This window comes from Chiloscyllium punctatum, chromosome 26 (genome assembly GCF_047496795.1).
Source record: "Chiloscyllium punctatum isolate Juve2018m chromosome 26, sChiPun1.3, whole genome shotgun sequence".
Taxonomy (NCBI): Eukaryota; Metazoa; Chordata; class Chondrichthyes; order Orectolobiformes; family Hemiscylliidae; genus Chiloscyllium; species Chiloscyllium punctatum.
Genome location: NC_092764.1, coordinates 28,663,463 through 28,684,445, shown reverse-complemented (window position 1 = coordinate 28,684,445; position 20,983 = coordinate 28,663,463). Strand labels below are relative to the sequence as shown.

Here is a 20,983-nt window from a genome sequence, read left to right as displayed (position 1 = left end):
CTCCCTACAGTCTTGGACATCCTGACACACAGCTAGCTTACTTGCTGGACTACAAGTCCGGATCCCATCCCCCTGCCAAATTAGTTTAAACCCCCCCGAAGAGTGCTAGCAAACCTACCCCCCAGGATATTGGTGCCCTTCTGGTTCAGGTGCAACCCGTCCTGTTTATACAGGTCCCACCTTCCCCAGAATGCAGTCCAATTGTCCAAATATCTGAAGCCCTCCCTCCTACACCATCCTTGCAGCCACGTGTTCAACTGCACTCTCTCCCTATTCTTTGCCTCTCTGTCACGTGGCACCGGCAACAACCCAGAGATGACGACTCTGTCTGTCCTAGCTTTTAGCTTCCAGCCTAACTCCTTGAGCTCTTGAATGACCTCCCCGCCCCTCTTCCTACCTATGTCGTTGGTGCCAATGTGTACCACGACTTCTGGCTGCACACCCTCCCCCTTAAGGATTCTGAAGACACGGTCCGAGACGTCTCGGACCCTAGCACCCGGGAGGCAACAAACCATCCGAGAGTCTCGCCCATGTCCACAGAACCGCCTGTCCGTCCCTCTAACTAGAGAGTCCCCTATAACTAGCGCTCTCTTCTTCTCCCCCTTTCCCTTCTGAATCTCAGAGCCACAGACCCCTTCACTGCAGCTTACACCTGCAAGGCTGTCCCCCCCAACAGTTTCCAAAGCTGCATACTTATTTTTTAGGGGAACGACTACAGGGGAACCCTGCACTGCCTGTTTCTTCCCCTTCCCACCTCTAACTGTTACCCAGCTACCTCTGTTCTCTGGCGTAACTATGTCCCTGTAGCTTCTATCGATCACCCTCTCAGCCTCTCTAATAATCCTCAGCTCATCCAGTTCCAGTTCCAGTTCCCTAACTCGTTCGGTGAGGATCAGGATCTGACTGCATTTCCTGCACACGAAGTCGGCAGGAGTATCGGTGGTCACCCCTACCTCAAACATCCTGCAGGAGGAACATTCCACCGCCTGTGCTGCCATGACTGTACACTGTCTCCAAAAACAAGAACACTGAGTCAATAACCTGGGGTCTAGAACACACCCACTCAAATACTAATCACTTACCTTCCCGCCCAGCTATGCGCTCCAACCTCACTTCCGCTGCCCGCTACAGGTAAGTAATTTTGAAACAAACTGTCTTACCTTAGCTGTAGTCTCCCGGGTTCGTTTTTCCTCGGCCGCTGCTCCCACTCAAATGACCGTTGGTGAATTAAAGGGGGAGTATTTATACTCACCGTTCTCCTTCCCGGCTGCCCCTCTGTTTACCGTCACTTCCTCTGCTGCTCCCGCTCTTTTTGTGAAGAGAGAGAAAAAAAAAACCGCTGCCCGCTACAGGTAAGTAATTTTGAAACAAACTGTCTTACCTTAGCTGTAGTCTCCCGGGTTCGTTTTTCCTCGGCCGCTGCTCCCACTCAAATCAAATCCCACTTCTCCAAAAAACTCAATCAAGCTTGTGAGACATGATTTCCCCCTCACAAAGCCATGCTGAGTATCCCTAATCAGTCTTTGCCTTTCCAAATGCATGTAAATCTAGTTCTTCAGGATTCCCTCCAACAACTTGCCCACTACAGATGTAAGGCTCAATTGCCTATAGTTCCCTGGCTTTTCCTTACCACTTTTCTTAAATAGTGGCACCACATTCACCAACCTCCAGTCTTCCGGCACCTTACCTGTGACTATTGATGATACAAATATCTCAGAAAGGGGTTGAACAATCACTTCCCTAGCTTCCCACAGAGTTCTTAGGTACACCTGATCCGGCCCTGGGAATTTACCCACTTTCATGCATTTTAATGCATCCAGCACTTCCTCCTCTGTAAGATGGACATTTTTCAAGATGTCACCATCTATTTCCCTACATTCTATATCTTCCATGTCCTTCTCTACAGTAAACACTGATGGAAACTACTTGTTTAGTAACTTCCCCATCTCCTGTGGCTCTACGCGTAGGCTGCCTTGTTGATATTTTAGGGGCCCCATTCTCTCCCTAGTCACCCTTTTGCCCTTAATATATTTATAAAATCTCTGGATTCTCCTTAACCCTATTTGCTAAAGCTATCTCATGTCCCCTTTTTGCCCTCCTGATTTCCCACTTAAGTATACTCCTACTTCCTTTATAATCTTCTAAGGTTTCACTCGATCCCTGCTGTCTATACCTGACAAATGCTTCCTTCTTTTTCTTAACCAAAATTCAATTTCTCTACTCATCCAGCATTCCTTACACCTACCAGTCTTGCCTTTCAACCTAACAAGAATATACTGTCTCTGGACTCTTGTTATATCATTTCTGAAGGCTTCCCATTTTCCAGCTGTCCCTTTACCTAGAAACATCTACCCCTAATCAACTTTTGAAAGTTCTTGCCTAATACTGTCAAAATTGGCCTTTCTCTAATTTAGGACTTCAACTTTTAGATGCAGCCTATCCTTTTCCATTATTATTTTAAAACTAATAGAATTGTGGTCGCTGGCCACAAAGTTCTCCCCCTCTGACAGCTCAGTTACTTGCCTTGCCATATTTCCCAAGAGTAGGTCAAGTTTTGCATCTTCTCCAGTAAGTACATCCACATACTGAATCAGAAAACTTCCTTGTACACACTTAACAAATTCCTCTCTATCAAAACTCTTAACACTATGGCAGTCCCAGTTTATGTTTGGAAAGTTAAAATCCCCTACCATAACCACCCTATTGTTCTTACAGATAGCTGAGATCTCCTTATAAGTTTGTTTCTTAATTTCCCACTGACTGTTGGGGGGGTCTAGAATACAATTCCAATAAGGTGATTATCCTTTTCGTATTTCTCAGTTCCACCCAAATAACTTCCCTGGATGTATTCCTAGGAATATCCTCACGAAGTATAGCCGTAATGCTATCTTTTATCAAAAATGCTACCACCTCTCCTCTCTTGCCACTCTTTCTATCCTTCCCATAGCATTTGTATTCTAGAACATTAAGCTGCCAGTCCTGTCTATCCTGGAGCCATGTCTCTGTAATTGCTATGATATCCATGTCCCATGTTCCTAACCATGCCCTGAGTGCATCTGCCTTCCTGGTTAGGCCTCTTGCATTGAAATAAATGCAGTGTACTTTACCAGTCCTACCTTGTTCTCTGCTTTCTTCCTGCCTACTGTGACTGTTTGACTCACTCCTTTTCCCATTTGTACCAGTCTCAGATTGATCTCTTTCCTCACTATCTCCCTGGGTCCCCCACCCCCACCTTATTAGTTTAAATCCTCCCGAGCAGCTCTAGCAAATCTCCCTGCCAGTATATTAGTCCCCTTCCAATTCAGGTGCAATCTGTCCTTCTTGTACAGGTCACTTCTACCTCAGAAGAGATTCCAATGATCCAAAAATATGAACCCTTCTCCCCAGCACTAGCTCCTCAGCCATGCATTAATCTGTTCTATACTCCTATTCCTGTCCTCACTAACTCTAAAAATGGGAAATAATCCAGATATTACTACCCTCGAGGACCACCTTTTTAAATTCCTGCCTAACTTTCTATATTCTGCCCATGCAACCATTTAACAGAGCATTTTGTTCTGGCTGTATATTACAATCATAAATTAGCAGGCTGCACAAAGGTTGCATACCCCCTCAATGGAAGCAAGCTTTATTGTATTACAATCCTCACACCTTTTTTTTGGGTTTGTCAAATCTTATAACTATCAAAGTGAAGACATAATTGACAGTTCACATTTAACTGTTTCAACCATGGCACAGCAGTTAACGATTATTGTATGTCACTCTGAATATTGCAACAAAGCATTACCATATTTAAAATTCATTCATAGATTTATACAGTGCAGAAAAGGCCCTTCGTCCATTCAGTCTGCACCAACATAACTACCACTAAAAGTACACCAATCCCAATTTCCTGCACCTGTCCCATATCCTTGAATGTTATGACGGTTTAAATGCTCATCCAAATATTTTTTTAAAGATTATAAGGTGCCCAACCTCCACTACCTGCCCAGACAATGCATTCCAGATTCTCACTACCCGCTCAGTGAAAAAGGTTTTTTTCCCAAATTGCCTCTGAACTTCTTGCCCCTTACCCTAAAACTATGCCCTCTCATGATTGACCCCTCAACCAAGGGGAACAGCTACTCCCTATTCCTCCTGTCCAGATCACACATAATCTAATACATCTCAATCATGTCCTCCCTCAGCCTTTTCTGCTCCAAAGAAAACAATCCAAGTCTCTATGATGTCTCTTTATAGCTCAATTTCTTCATCCCAGGCATCATCCTGGTAAACCTCCTCTGTACCCCCTCTACTGTTATCACATCCTTCCTGTAGTGAGATGACCAGAACTGCACACAGTACGCCAGCTGTAGCCTAAACAACACTTTGTACAACACCAACATTACCTCCTTGCTCTTATACTCAATGCCATGACTGATGAAAACAAATGTCCCATATGCCACCTATTCACATGTACTGCTGACTTCAGGGATCTGTGAGTAACTACCCCAAGATTCTCTAAGCTACCCCAGTGCCCTGCTATTCAGTAAATACTCCCTCACCTTGTTTCTCCTTCCAAAGTCCATCACCATGCACTTATCAGGGTTTAGTGCCATTTGCGCATCTGACCAACCCATACATATCTTGCTGTAACCTGCAACCATCTGCGTTGCAAGTAACTACTTTACCAATCTTGGTGTTATCTACAAATTTGCTTAACTTTCTCTTCGCATTTTCATCTATACCATTTATAAAAAACAAACAATAAGGTTCCCAGTACTAATCTTTGTTGTATGCCACTGGACAATGGCCTCCAGTCACTCAAACAATCTTCTACCATTACTCTTTGTGTCCTATTACTAAGCCAGATCTATCTCATCAAGTTTCCCTGAATTCCATGCAATTTAACCTTCTCAATCAATCTCTCACATGGGACCTTGTCAAAAGCTTTCCTAAAATCCACATAAACTACAGCAACTGAACTTCCCTCATCCACACAACTGAGCACATTTTCAAAACTTCTAACAAATTTGCTAGGCATGACCACCTTCTGACAAAGCCATGCTGATTATCCCTAATTAACACATATAGAGTCATAGAGATGTACAGCATGGAAACGGACCCTTCGGTCCAACCCGTCCATGCCGACCAGACATCCCAACCCAATCTAGTCCCACCTGTCAGCACCCGACCCATATCCCTCCAAAGCCTTCCTATTCAACATATCTTTCGAAGTGGTTATTAATTTGCTCCTTCAGAATTTTCTCCAATAGTTTCCCCACCACCGATATGAGACTCACCGGTCTGTAATTTCCTGCTTCATCTCTACCACCCTTCTTTAAAACGTGGAACCAGGACCAAAATCCTGGACTTTTCAGATAACTTTTAGAAGTAAAAGAACTGTTGTCCAGTCCTCTGGGACTTCCCCTGTGGCTAGAGAGGAATTAAAAAGTTGCATTAGAGCTCCTGCAATTTCCTGCCTCGCCTCCTACAGCAGCCTGGGATGCAAATCATCCAGGCCAGGGAATTTATCTGTTTTTAAGCCCGACAAAACCTCCTATACCTCTCCATTTCCTATGTCAAACAGTGCAAGTTACTCACAGTCCCTTTTCCTGAATTCCATACTTAGATTATCCTTTTCAGAGTGAAGACCGGAGAGAAGTATTCATTCAACATCCTTCCAGTATCCTGCGGCTTCACACACAGCCCTTCTCTTTCCCTGGTTAACCTCTAGTATATTTATGAAATACATTTGGTATTTTATTTTTAACAATGCCATTCAAACAAAACGGTCATTACAATTTTTATGCATGTTAAGTTGTTCTATACCATACTTCTAGGATGAGATTAAATTACATTACAGTGTGGAAACAGGCCCTTCAGCCCAACAAGAACACACTGACCCGCCACCCACCCATACCCCTACATTTACCCCTTACCTAACACTACGGGCAATTTAGCATGGCCAATTCACCTGACCTGCACATCTTTGGACTGTGGGAGGAAACCGGAGCAAACCCACGCAGACACGGGGAGAACGTGCAAACTCCACACAGTCAGTCGCCTGAAGCGGGAAATGAACCCAGGTCTCTGGCGCTGTGAGGCAGCAGTGCTAATTACTGTGCCACCCACAATGGTTCAGGCTACAAGGATTGATGAAAAGTCATGTAAATGTCTATGACCTTATTGCTTTGAGTTATTCACAGTCCTTCCTTGCTGAATTTAACAACATTTTACATTAGCAGCTATGTATGATTAAAATGCTAGTCATCAATTTGCAGACTGTCAGCTCATCTTGAGGTTCAATTAATAAGCATCTTTAAATTTAACTTGTAGTTTATATCACTAACAAAAAAAGTAAATCACTGCCATGTAAGGTGTATACTTTTGATAATATTAACTTAAGGAATTATTCATTCTTCCAAGGTGAGTGTTCAACAACGAAAAAAGGCTTATCCCTCTTGCTTCAATCTATATGCACCATCATTGAGGCTATTGCTGACCTCAATAGAGGACGATCTACCCCTGACATGAGATGACAGAATGGTACAACAATATAAACTGCGGTTTAGCAATAGACATATATACAGGTTGTTCTCACTTTTCTAAAAAGAAATCTTCCTCTTTAAAGGGCATAGTTGAAGCAAAACATCAGTAGCCTAAAAATGCATACGATACACATAGTATTGTGATGAATTCATAGATTAAGTAAATTTAAAATCACACCATTTCAAAAAAGGTAAAATAGAATACCATGAGTGAAAAAAGACCTACATTTCCAATTCCTTTTTGATTTATTTGGCAATATGAGTTTGAATAAATAACAAAAAACCTTTTGCACAGAGGGATTGCTGAGAAACTTTGGGGTTCCATAAAGATTCCAAAAATTAACACATAGACAAATATATTTCACAAGTTGGATCTACTATTTGTAGTGACATATTAGCATTCACAGCCTATAATTCACTATGCTGACATTAAATTTTTGACTCTGTATATATATTTCATCAAATAACATTAAAGCAAATAACAATGCTGAAATTTAAAGAATCTTATAATTATAAGGTTATTATAATAACAGGATTATAATCAAATAGAATAAATCCCTAGTGAACATAACAATTTTTGAGTTATTTTTTGAATTCAGTAAATTATTGTATTCCTTCCATCCCAATAGAACTGATGTGCATGCCTCCTCCTGACATCTAAATTGATTTAGACATACAACAGCAATAATTCCAGCTAATGCAGAATTGAAAATATTGAATACATGAAAGCTAAAATAAGGTTACTTTGCAGATTAAGGTCTAAAAAGTGAGGGTACAGTAAATATCTACCTGTTCTTGGGCATCTTTGTGCAGCTTTTTGGTGGTATCCAGCTCCTCTTTCAGCTGTTGCAGGCAGCTCTGCTTTTGTTCCAGCTTAGCTTCTCCTTCTCTCAGCTCTGCCTGCAGATGGTAAATCCTTCTTTCCTGTACATCCAACTGTCAATCCACAGACAAATTATAGATTCTAAATTTTAATACGTTCAATTGTCACACTGTTAGACTAATAAGAAGTCAAAAAGGAAATCTTCACAGAATCACGATGTTTTATATTTGGAGACTATTCTTATGTCATCAGGAAGCCAATATGGTGGCACTGAGCAGAAAAGCCAATACTATTGATGTCCTTTACAGCCCAGTCTCAAATCAGCTTTGTCCATTCAGCTTCCTGTAATATAAATCATTTGCTTTAGGATAAGAGGACAAATTAAAAATATTTAAGGTACCTCAGTTGTTAACCCATCTCGTTTCTCTTGTAAAAGGAGGACCTCTTTACGGAGATTCAGTATTGTACCATCACGTCGCTCGAGCTGGAAAAGAGTTCACATTTCAAGAAAGAATCCACGAATGTCAACCAATGAGCAATTAGCAAGACAAGACAAGATATTGATCTGCTAAGAAAACCACAGCCGCAGCCATACAGCTAAGCAAGGTCCCATTTCCCCAGCTCTGCATTGAAAGGTAACTCTTCATTAGCATCTGCCCTTTATTGATCATTGTTAAGTATCATAAAACCTGTCTGAATCTTCAAAATCAAGCAGGCGCTAAAATAAGTAAGTCAATGGCTACTGCAGCTTGGCTTAAGTAAGAGATAAAATGAGAAATCTCTTTAATAAAAAACAAAAGGATCAGTTGTTAATTCCATCTGAACAGCATTCAAAATAGATCCTTTTGTACAATTAAAGCAATACATGCAACTCAAATTAAAACAGAATCAAAGCTAGCCGTGTTCGTGCAATGTGATTGTGGTATGTACAATAAACTTAATGATTTTTTTAAAGTGTTCTCTCTGAACAAATGCACTTCCTTAATATAGATATAAAATAGGTTTGTCAATATGGATTGAGTCACTACCGAAACACAAAGCAATCATTAAGCTTTGTGGACAGATCAAAGTTTGGAATAACCAGATTTGAGATGGTAAGATATAAACCAGTAATGACAAATCCTGTAGGTACAGTATTCTAAAGGAATGAAATAGTGCCTCCATCTTAAAATATGCTTTTAATTAAGTAGCTAGAAATGTTTTAAAAACTGATACTGTTCTTACACAGATTATTTTATGCGCAAATTACATAATTGGTGTACAGAAAGTATTAAATGGCATAGACAAAAACATCCTGAATATTATTATGAATCAAGCTAATCAAAGAGAACACATATTAAATTAGTAAGTTTTTAAAATCACAGACAGTGATTAAAATTGAAATAATTGAGCAGGAAAGGCAGTTGAACCAAAATATAAACGAAATTCAAGATGTAGTTAATAGCAGTCTAAGTGAAACAAAATATTAGAGGGATTACCTTAATATAAGAGCAAAGAATTGCTGGAAATCTAAAACAAAAACAGAAAATGCTGGAAATACATAGTAGTTTTTGCAACTACTTTCTTCTCTAGAGATGCTGACAGATCTGTTGAGTATTTCTCAATGTTTTTTAATTAGGATACTTGAATGAACTTAGAGGTTTTCTTATTGTCCTTGCCTTTTCTGACGTTCTGATTAAAAAAAAATGCCTATTATCCACGTAATTACTTGAATTGGTAACAGGATCAGGCATATCAGATGCCGAATCTGACCAGGATCAACTATGGAGACTATGGTCACAGCATGTGACCATGAGTTGACCCTTTCAGCTTACTACATTTCCATCCTACTATATTTCATTAATTTTAAAATACCACACTTACTCATCTGACAGATGGCAGAATTAGAAGGATTAAAAATAATTTAAATTGCTGTTTACTGAATAGTGGAGTGCTTGATTGATAAGAGAACATTTGTATATGCAATGTTCATTTTAAACTTTCGTTAAAAAGGAGGGATCACATATCAGAAGAACAGCTAACTTGCAAAGTTCTACTTTCGACAGTCTATAAACAATAGTGTTACAATTTCACCAAGATTATTAAATGCACTTTCAGTCATTGAAAATTAATATCTAGAACTGCACAATTCAGTAGCAATTCACAAAATATATATTTAGTTCTTATTGGTGCTAATTGCAGGACCAATCTCAAGGTTAAAGCCTGTATTGCCAACTGCAAACAAATCTTGTCATGCTTAAATGCTTTAACAGACTACGCTTTAAAAAATGACTATAAACAACACAGAAATCTCACATACTTTGTACTGTAATGGACCTTATAGAAAAATATTGATTGCAGCCTTCATCTTTCTCAATTGTAAACATTTATGCAAAGTTCATGAAAGGAGACATACCATCTCAATGTTCCAGGCTAGTGTTTTAATCAAGAAGTTGTTGTCATCCTACCAATAACCAGTGGTCAAAATATTGTTTTGACATGTTTCTTTATAATCAGCGAATGCTCTTTTGGGAATGGCATATCAGTTATACTCAAAATAGCCTCAATTATTTCAATTATGCAGTCATAAATTAGTTTCCTGTATAAGGCTGAGCTTTTTCAGTTTAGACATTCTACTCATCATTCGATTCCATCATGGAAAACAACTGTGTTTGCAATAAGATTTCAACTGTTCTTTCTTCTCACATGGCCTACAGAGAATTATATCAAATATATGATTGTCTTCAGTGCAGTACTTTTCACCAATAACATTCAAAATTCGGCAACAATTACAAAATTACTCAGCACATCACCAAAGGACTTCTAATTTGCAGCAGAATTTCAGGATTCTACTTAATAGGTAAATCACTGCACCCCTGGGAAATAGGGCTAGGATATTTTAACTCGCAGGTCTCCCAAGCATATTTTTACCCAATTTATTGACATTACATGTTTGTGGATTGCAATTTCATCAAAGTTTCACTCATCAAAAGTGGCGAGTGAGATAATTAATATTTTGGTTTCAATTTTAAAACTTATGTGATTCAGGGAAAGTCCCATTAGATTAGAAGTTAGCAAACTTGCTCTTTATTTAAAAAGGAACATCTTTTATGCTTTTTACAAGAACATGGCAAGCATCTTGCTAAGCACTAGTGAGTTGCTGATTAAGGGGGATTATGGTCTATTAACATCTGGTTAACAGACCAACCCACCTCATTAATATCCAGTTTCTTACCTTACTAAACATGCCAAACAAGCTAAGTATCGAGAAATTGCAACATAGAAATCAGAATGGGTACATAACAGCTTCAGCTCCCTGTTTGCTCCATAGTACCTCAATGTTGAAAACTGAGTATCAACATCTCAGGCCACATACCACGGATACCAAACATATGCACTCCACCTCATTAGTAATTTGTATTGCCTACCTCCAAGAACCCTCATAGCACCTCTCTGAGCTTCTGTAATTCAATGCTAGAGCAGTAAATATCATTGGAAAGCAGCAGCAAGGACATTTTGCACTCAAGGACACATACCCATACTGTACCAGACTCTTCACTTGGTATCATAGCTCTCACTCACTCTGAGCCTACCTGGATGTTCACAGTGTGCCTAGTCCCCTCAGCCAGAGATACCAGGCTCTTCTGTCTCACCTTTCTATTTAGCAAAGACACAAAGCCAGAAAGCTTGTCATGGCTAGTCAGCAGGCCTCAGTCAAGTCAAGGGGGATAGCCTTTACTCAGACGTCCTAACACAGTAAGTCAATGGCAGCCTGTGGGCGGCATGGTGGCACAGTGGTTAGCACTGCTGCCTCATAGCGCTGGAGACCCGGGTTCAATTCCCGCCTCAGGCGACTGACTGTGTGGAGTTTGCACGTTCTCCCCGTGTCTGCGTGGGTTTCCTCCGGGTGCTCCGGTTTCCTCTCACAGTCCAAAGATGTGCAGGCCAGGTGAATTGGCCGTGCTAAATTGCCCGTAGTGTTAGGTAAGGGGTAGATGTAGATGTAGGGGTATGGGTGGGTTACGCTTCGGCGGGGCGGTGTGGACTTGTTGGGTCGAAGGGCCTGTTTCCACACTGTAAGTAATCTAATCTAATCTAATCAGTCCAGGGGCTTGGTCACAGTCAGGCAGCCACCCGGGATGGTCACAGTGAGGATCCTCTCTGCACCAGGATGAGCAACCAAATGTTAGGCAGCCTTTGTTGATACCTTCTGCATTACCGTAAGCTGTTTCGCTCCTGGAATGAGAGACACAAGTATGGAAGAGGAAAGTGGGTGGCACGGCTGTTACTTATGGTGCAGTTGGAAAGGTGCCCCAAACAAGTGAGCAGGCAGCACAGAGGACTTGCAGAGTTAGTGATGTCTGGGGTTGGGGGTGGTGACAGCAAGTAAGGGAAGATATTGCAGGCAATAGTGAGGGTGGTGGAGCATTAGCCTTGGAGGAAAGGAGCTAGAAGTCTCAGAGATGTGAGATATCAGACAGAAGATGGTGGCAGTAATGCTGGTAATGTGGAGAAGGGCATTGACCTTCTTCTTTTTACCGAGATAGACATTCCTTCAGTTGGCTAGACTGCTCTAATCTGGGTGACAATCTTAAACAAGACTTGTGTGGTCACTAATGGCCTCCACTGCTGGGGGAGAAGTCCCATCTATGCCTCATCCAATCCTACAGGACTCAAGGTGCCAACTTTCCCCTGTCTGCCATGTCCAAAGCGAAGTCGGGAACTGTGCAGAGTAGCTTTCGAATGACAGTTCTTGTCCAGGTGTACAACAGGCTTTTAAAGATGGGGTGAGCACAAGTAATGCCAGTCTTTCGGCAGATATGCACTAAACGTTAATTAGTTCTTAGAAGTGCGCATAGTGAAAGGGGACTAGAACCGGACGTGAGAGTCGTCATGTGGACAGTCTAGGCAATTAGGGAAGTACGCTTGGTAAGATACGGTGAGAAATTTCGATGGGACTCACAGCAAGAATCCCTCTAAAAAAAACTTGACAGAACTTAGCTCAAAGAAAATGTAAGATTCATCCTATTCTCTCATATGCGTCAGTCAGCAACATTTGTTTTGCTAAGCTGCAAATAGTTTCTGGTATCTTCTTACCTTTTTAAAGCAGTGTTCATTTTTCTCATTTTCAGTCCATAGTCCAAAAAGTAGAAAGATGTGGTCTCTTACACTGGATGTAAAATGGAAGAATGACTACATAGCAGTAGGAACACTTAAGGAACCTTCAGCATAGGACCATCAAGAAAGAAGTAAGTGTTAAAGCCATAGCTGCAGTACAAACAGAACACATTACCTTTGAATTTCCTTAGAAGGGGAAGAATACTCTGTTCAAGAAAATTTTTTCTAATTATTCATGATGGGAATCAATTTTGAGTATTTAATTGGAAAAGAAGAGATTTTCCTTTGCTTCAAATGAATGACATAAACCAATAAAGATATTAAGGGACCCTGGAGCAATTAAATCCCTGCTGCTGGTTGACAATACCATTTTATTCCATGGAGATTAATGAAGGAGAAATTGTTGATTGGAGGTATACAAAGAGGTTAAAAACATTCCAATTAAACTGAGTTAGATTATAGAGTAAGGTAGCAAATGAAGAAGATGTAGTCAGATACGTGAGAGAAATATCTGTTGAAGGATCTGGTTTTATAGAGTTATAAGGTTTGAAAACAGATTCTTCTGTCCACCATGTCTATGCTGACCAACAAACACCGATCTACATAAACCCCATTTACCTGCAGTTGGTCCACTGCCTACAGTGCCTACTTTACAATGAGTACTTTAAGTACTCATCCTGGTGCTTCTTATCTTTGGGTGGCTGTTCAAAAATGATGTTACAAGAGCAACTTTCTTGATGAATTAAGAAACAGAGTTAACATTTAGAGTCCAGTGATGATTCATTGGGAAAAACTACTTCCAAAATGACAGTGCAAAAAAAAATTATTTTTTTCAAAGATATGCTTTACCCAAATGAATATAATCAGACAAAGGCTGAAATTTTGTCACAAATGTTCAAATAAATAAATAATAGTTTGGGAATATAGCAATTTGCATTTTCAGCCTGTCACCCACAATTTCAATGTGTTTTAGAAAGATGGCAGCAAACGTTAAAGATCAGGATTAGAGCTATTATCTACAATGTCCTAACGATGGGAAAAAAGGAATTCCCCTGTTACTGTTTGCTATTAGAGATGCTCCTAATGAGTCGAGAGAAGTGAAAATAAGGGCTATTTTGGATTTCTCCATGCTTAACACAAAAATGTGAAACTTTGTGCTACAGTTGCATAAGTAGATTTTAATTAGAAACTTGTTCCAATGTTCAACACTATGGTGGCTTCTTTGATAGATTTATTAAAGAATGCAAGAAATTTGAATGGAGAAAAGAATGTCAGATTATGTTTGACAATGTGAAGGTTGTGCTGACAATTGATTCAGGTTTAGCAGCACAGAATTATGAGTAGCCATTCAAACTGGCTGTTATTGCCAGCACCTTCAGTGAGCATGTCATTTTACTATAAGAGGATGAAATGTGGATTGAATGGATTGTCAGTTATTTCTCAAAGTAACCCAAATGACTGTCAACAAAAATACTCAACAGTACAGAAAGAGACACCAAGTCATGTGTTGGCTCTACAACAGTTTATATACCCAGAAAATGTATTTTTATGGATCCGAAATCCTTTGTTTTTGCAGAAATTTGGATGAGATCCTACAGTTGTTTTGTTGGAGGTTAATCCTATAATCAGACAATGTAAAAGTCACTCACATGCCCAAAAAGCCCATATTATAGTAGAAAGTTTGTCAAGAGTATGTGTGAAGGAAAGCAAATGTTGTGATTCAGATAGATTTATGTAAAATATGTTTATTATAAAACTCATTGTATGCTCATCGTAAATATTCTGTTACAATCAATGTAACATAGTAATCGTGTTAAGAAAATCTTCTTGACAGGAAATGAAACTGCCTTGTAAGGATGCATTTTTTTTTCTGGGGAGGTTTTGTTCATAAGTGTATTATTATATATATTGTGAATTTTAACATTCACTGTTTAGAGAGACTGATTCAGGCTCAGCCACAAGAATATGATTGTGGATGTTGGAGATCAGTCACTACAACTCCAAGGCAACTTTGCAAGAGTTCCTCAGTGTAGGGTCCAAGACCCAAACATTTTCAGCTGCTTCAAGACTGATCTTCCCTGCAGAATAAGAATAGAGTGGAGATATTTGCTGATTATTGAATAAGGTTCAGCACCACTTGCAACTCCTGAGGCACTGAAACAATTAGTGTCCAAATACAGCAACACCTGGACAATATTCAGCTTGGGGCTGACAAATGACAAGTAACATTTGCATCGCACAAGTTCCAGGGATGACCATCTCCAACAAAGGAGAGAATTTCACTATTACATTCAAGAACATTACCATTGTCAAATCCTCTCTAAATCAACATCCTAAGCTTTACCATTGAATAAAAATGGAATTGTGCTATATAAATACAAGAGCAGATTAGAAGCCATGAATTCTGCAGTAAGTAACTCACCTCCTGACTCACCAAAGTCTGTTCACCATCCACAAGGCACAAGAATATAATGGAATCCTCCCCACTTGTCTGGATGACAGCAGCTCCAACAACACTCAAAAAACTTGACAACATTCAAGACAAAGTAACATACTTGATAGGCACCACACTCACAAACATTCACTCCCTTCACGACTGATGTCACTAGCAGCAGCGTGCATCATCTACAAAATGCACTGCAGAAATTCAGCATAGTTCCTTAGACTATTACCATTTGGAAGGACAACGGCAAGAGATACATGGGAACACAACTATGTGTAAGTTCCCCTCAAATCTACTCACCATTCTGACTTAGAAACATATTGCTGTTTCTCAGTGTTATTAGGTCAAAATCCTCGAACTTGCTCCCAAATAACATTATGGGGAACCTCCACCAAATGGACTGCAGTTGTTCAAGAAGATAGATCACCATCACCTTGTAAAAGGCAACTAAGGATAGGCAATAAATGCTGGCCCAGCCAGTGACTTTTCACATGAATGAATAAACAAAAATTTTCAACATTAGAGAAATTTGAAAATCAATCAATGTAATAAATCTCACCACAACACTCCATGTACTAATTTCTTTAAAAGAGACACAGACCCCTCTTTTATTTAATCATTTCAAATCCTGGCATAGAGGTCCCACTTGTTATGATCCCAAATGGTGATACAATTTGACAAGTCAGACCTCAGAATGAAATCTGGCTAGATAGATTGTGTTTATTTTTTGTGCAATTATTTAATGTGGTGATTTGTCACTGAAACATATTCACAGGAGGCAGCAAACTTTCTTTAACAACAGAACAGAAATTTATGGCACATAATAATTTTTTAAGTATAGAAGACAGTTACAAAGATCTCAAAAAACAAGGCACAACAAAATTTCAACACATTTCCCATAATCATAGAGACTCAACTTCGTAGAAATCACAGCCCTGTCTCAATTCTTGAGGGTTTCTCCTTTGCTGATTTCTAATAGGTTCGTTTCCATGAACTGTCTAAACAATTTGATGAGTCTTTTCAAAGTCTGTCAACATAAACAGTTCATAAACTTGAGAACCTAAACTTTCTCAGCTCTAATGACCTATAGATCTGTAATTAAATTCTTCTAGTTAGGCAGCTTTACAAACTGCACCATTCTGGTGAGGTGACAATCTCTGGTAAACCTCGACCAGAGGAGAGAAACTAAAATTGAAACTAAATCTCGACCCTGGTGTCTTCTGAACTTGTGATAAAAGGCATACAGGTATACATAAATATCAGTTTCAGAATTTGGTTTCTAAATTAATGGCATATGAGGTTTATTACTTTGATGAAGGGTTATAAAAAAAAACTAGGTGGGACAATCAATCAAACACAGCCAAAATGGTTTGTGAAAGAGAAATCATCTTTGCCAAATTTGATAGAGTTATTTGAGGATCTAATGAACAGGAGTCATAAAAGGGAATTGGTAGATGGAAGGTATTTGGATTTCCAGAAGGCATTCAATAAGGTGCCATCTAAAAGATTATTATACAAGATGGGAGCTCATGATATTTGAGTTAGGGTTAGGATGAGGGTTATAATAAGAAATGGTTAACACACAAAAGACAGAGAGTCAGGATTAATTTGGAAAGATGTAACTGGTGGAGTGCCAGAAGGATCAACCCTAAGGTCTCAATTATTTACCATTAATATTAATGACTTGGAGGAGGAGGCAGGCAGTAACATATCTGAATTTGCTGATAATACAAACAATAGGTGGGAAGGCATGTTGTGTAATGAGTACACAAGGATATTGCAAGAGGATAGGGGTTCATGTAAGAAAGTTTGAAGTCATCCACTTTGATATGAAACATCAAAAGGCAAACTATTAATTAAATAGAGAGGCTCCAAAAGTGCAGAACAGAGGAATCTGGGTGTTCTTTTGAGTGAAACCCTAAATGTTAACATGCAGGTACAGAAAGTAATTAAGAAGGTAAATGGAATTTTAGCCTTTATTGAAGAGGGTTGGAGTTTGAAAACAGGGAAGTCTTGATACAACTGTGCAGGGTATTGGTAAGGCCACTCCTGGAGTTTTGTTCATGTATTGCAGAAAGGATATACTGACGTTGAAGACAATTCAAAAGAGTTTCAATAGGCTGATTTCTGAAATGAAGAAGTTGATCCTTTAAGAACGACTGAACAAGTTAGGCCTTTATTCAGTAAAATTTAGAAAAATGGGAAGAAGAATGAAATACATAAGATTTTGAGGTGGTTTGACAGGATAGATATTGAAAAGTTGTTAAGAGAAAATGAAGACTGCAGATGCTGGAGATCAGAGTCAAACAGTGTGGTACTGGAAAAGAAAAGCATGTCAGGCAGCATCCGAGGGGTGGGAAATTTGACGTTTCAGGCATAACCCCTTCATCAGGAGTGTGCTTTTGAAAAGTTGTTTCCATGAGTGGGAGAGTCTTGAACTAGGAGGGATAGAATAAGATGACATTTACATTAAACAAAGATGCGGACAAATTTCTTCTCTCAGAGGGTAGTGAATGTCTGGAAATCTCTACCTAAGAGAGTTGCAGAAGTTAGCTTCCAGAAATTATTTGAAGAGGAGGTAGGTAGACTTTTGAAATATTGAAGAGTTGAGGTCTATGTGGAGCTGGCACAAAACAGGAGTTGAGGCCTAGTGGAGATCAGCCTTGATCTTACAGAATAGTGGGACAGGATTGAGGGGCTGAATGTCCAACCTCTGCTCCTATTTCTTATGTTGTTATGTTTCAAGGGATACTTCATAGCCAAGCATTATAAAATATATGTCATCTTGTACTCGTCTTTATGCCTTAGAGCTGGAAGTGGCCGCATCCTTGTACACTCTTAACCAAGCTTCTCCCTGCATGTTGTTTGTCCATTATTGTCAAACACAAACAGAGATAAATCCACTTTGTGAAGAACATGAAATTGTAAGATGAGGGAGGACCTGGTAAAGCATATAGAATGTGAAGAGAAACAAGTAGAACAAAGGTGACACGTTCACATATTGCACTTCATAATCATATATTGTCCTTAATGTTTACAAAGGCATTTAGGCCACTCTCAGTTTCATCTTTTGCTATTTCATGGAGTATGTCTCCCAGTTTTTCTTAATATGTGTAGTACTTTACGCTTATCTGTATCGCACTGCAACTGTCATTTTTTTTGCCTGGTTGCATATTATCTTCAACTTATTTTTAAAGTTTATTTCTTCAAATTATATAATCCCTTCTATTGTTGGCAAAATTGACCAGTATCTGTCGAGTTTCTGAAACCTGCTTTTGATGTCTATTCAAAGTCAATTTAAAATATTCTAGTACATCAGAGACAAGGTGTAAAGATTCAAGGTAAGTTGAATTTATTTCCATATACTCAGGCTGTGCGTTTCACTGAAAAACATTTTTTAAAATTGATTTTCACCAAAATTATTTTAAAAATCAGTATAAGTATCATTGGCTGAAATGGAAAAAATGCATTACTCACCTATCTATTCTCAACTAGTACAATTGATTCCACTTTTTGGAAGCATACTGATTTTCAAGAATCATATTGTAATATAATTTATACTTTCCTGCTCAAAAATGATTGCATTTTCTTTACCTCAGTTTTCAGTAGACTTGTGGCCCTATAGGATTGAGTTTGGTTCTCTTGAAGAGTTGTGTGAGTACATCCAAGCTGTAAATACAAATAGACATACTTGAAGAACTACTAGTCATTTTAAAAACAATGCTACAATAACATTGTGAATGTAAATCTGACGCCTGTACACCATTAAAGGATTGGCCCTGCTTTCTAATTGTAAGTATTTTTTTGCAATATCTTACTGCATCAGATTTTCCAAATTATTAGAGCCAAATTACAAACAAAAATTCAGCCAGTTACTAGAGTGGGCATGGATCCAGTAAGGTGCCTTTTTTGTTATTCCGAAGTCTTTTTCGTTATTCCGAAGTATTTTTGGTTCTTTGATTACTAGAAATTTATATGGTTATATTTAATACCTTTTTTATTTAAGTTAATATGTTTAATTAGAGTTATTTGTCAATATTCTTAAACACATTAGACCAGATTTTTGTATTTTGATTTGTCATGAAATAAGGAATTCAATCAATGTTACAGGTTTATGCCACAAATCTAACAAACCTCTTTGCATTACTATCATATCTTAGGAGTATAAAGAAAGTCAATTTCTGTAACAGTTTTGATAACCAAAAATAAGTTAAGATTGTTTATAAGGAAGCTTATGATTTCTTCTATAAATAGCTCATCTATAATAAAATAATGTGAGGCCTGAACTATCAAGTTAAACATTTGTACCTTACTTTCATCATCAAAACAATGTTTCAAAATGTTATGAGAAGGACATAAAGGAATCTCTTAAAGCTCATGAGTTAAACTGAGAAAACCTGTGTGGTTTTAGTGGTAGGTCATGTTTGAATGATTTGTTTTTGTGCCTGACAGACCTAGTGGTTAGGTAAAATGGTAGTGGATGCTTTCTGTTTTGATTTCAGAAATCCATTTGACATTCTCTCAAATAAGGTAAAAACAATGACTGCAGATGCTCGAAACCAGATTCTGGATTAGTGGTGCTGGAAGAGCACAGCAGTTCAGGCAGCATCCAAGGAGCTTCGAAATCGACATTTCAGGCAAAAGCCCTTCATCAGGATTCCTGATGAAGGGCTTTTGCCCGAAACGTCGATTTCGAAGCTCTTTGGATGCTGCCTGAACTGCTGTGCTCTTCCAGCACCACTAATCCAGACTCTCTCAAATAATACAAGTCGGATGGAAATTTATCAAAACTAAATGGGAAATGGCTAGTGGTTGTTTAGTCTATGTGCTAAATTAGAATGTACTTGAGGAATTAGTGCTGGAGAGAGAACTTGAGGCCTTAGCACTCAAGTCACTAGTTATTACAGCTGTTATATTAACATTTTCAATGTAAATGTCCAGCCTCCCACAAAATCTCTGACCCATCAGAGGCTGGAAGCTGCCAGCTGGTTAAAGATTGACAGCTTTCTAGTACCATCAGTGGCATTGTGGTCATGATAGAGTTAGGGCACTACAAAGACTCTAGTGGAGCCCCAGATGAAAGATGGGGGAAGTTGATTTCTGGGGCCAGTCTGGGAAACTCAGTGTTTGTGGGGAGAAATGTCAATATAAAGGCAGGCGAGGTCCTCTATGAGGCCATCTCTTGCCAACCAGTGGATCCTGCCATTGGGCACATACTAATAAGGTTGATGGGGTCTGCCTTCAGTATTTGCAAGACATATTGTCCACATGTATCTAGTGAGCACCGATTGAAGGATGAGCGTCATTTACCCTCTGGGTAAGAAGGCCATTCTTGACCTTTCTCATCCTAGACATAATTGGGGGCTGTAAGGTAGGCAACAGGGTCATTGACTCACATATTTTTTTCTGAATTATATGGTCATTCACAATTCCTTTGAACCTCTTAACCCACTGGTCGCAGTGGCGGGCCATTCCCAAAATGCAGTGTAGGAAGCTTTCCCACCACAGGAACCCCATTGGGATTATTTTCATCCAGTCCCATTTATATAGGCCACAGGTTGCCATCTGGGTTTCTGGCTTCACCACTCTAAATGTTGTTGCCAAACAGAGGCAAATAGTCCAGTATCATGAGATACCACAAGCTGTAGACACTGCCAGTACCACATTAGGCCTAGACTGAAGATCATAACTGGAACATAGAGTGTGGATGAGTATGTTGGGATCACCAGGGTCACTGGGAGGCCCCAACAAATGAGAGGAGGGAGAGAAGGAGGGGGTTGGTGTTTGTGATCAATGTCAGTGGTGTAGCTTCGAGAAGGTCCCTCCATTGGACTCAAGACGCAGGAGGAGGGCTACTGCCACTCGAAATTTTAAGAAAGCTTAAATATTGTATAAATATTTTTATCAGAAACAACTTTGGAAATGCTTAATGATAGGCTGAATACAAAAGGGAAAGATTATATTGGATTCAGCTTCAGTCTTTGGTAAGCAGTTGTCAATGTTATTCTGAACAATTATGCAGTTGCCTCTCAAAGTTATAAAAAATCTTTCCTTGTTTGTGTATTTTCTCTGCAGCATTTTTTCACAAAA

At 39.2% G+C, this 20,983-nt stretch overlaps 1 protein-coding gene across 7 annotated transcripts in view; it reads right to left on the bottom strand.

Moving 5' to 3' along the window:
- Positions 1 to 20,983, bottom strand: part of pmfbp1 (polyamine modulated factor 1 binding protein 1) — an 829,187-nt gene that overhangs the window by 468,110 nt on the left and 340,094 nt on the right. For all 7 annotated transcript variants that reach the window (XM_072595986.1, XM_072595983.1, XM_072595987.1 and 4 more), the window contains 3 exons: positions 18,488 to 18,562; positions 7,754 to 7,837; positions 7,320 to 7,466 (listed from right to left, as the gene is read on the bottom strand). In XM_072595986.1, the coding sequence (XP_072452087.1) occupies positions 7,320 to 7,466; positions 7,754 to 7,837; positions 18,488 to 18,562 (306 nt within the window). The remainder of the gene's footprint in view (positions 1 to 7,319; positions 7,467 to 7,753; positions 7,838 to 18,487; positions 18,563 to 20,983) is intronic.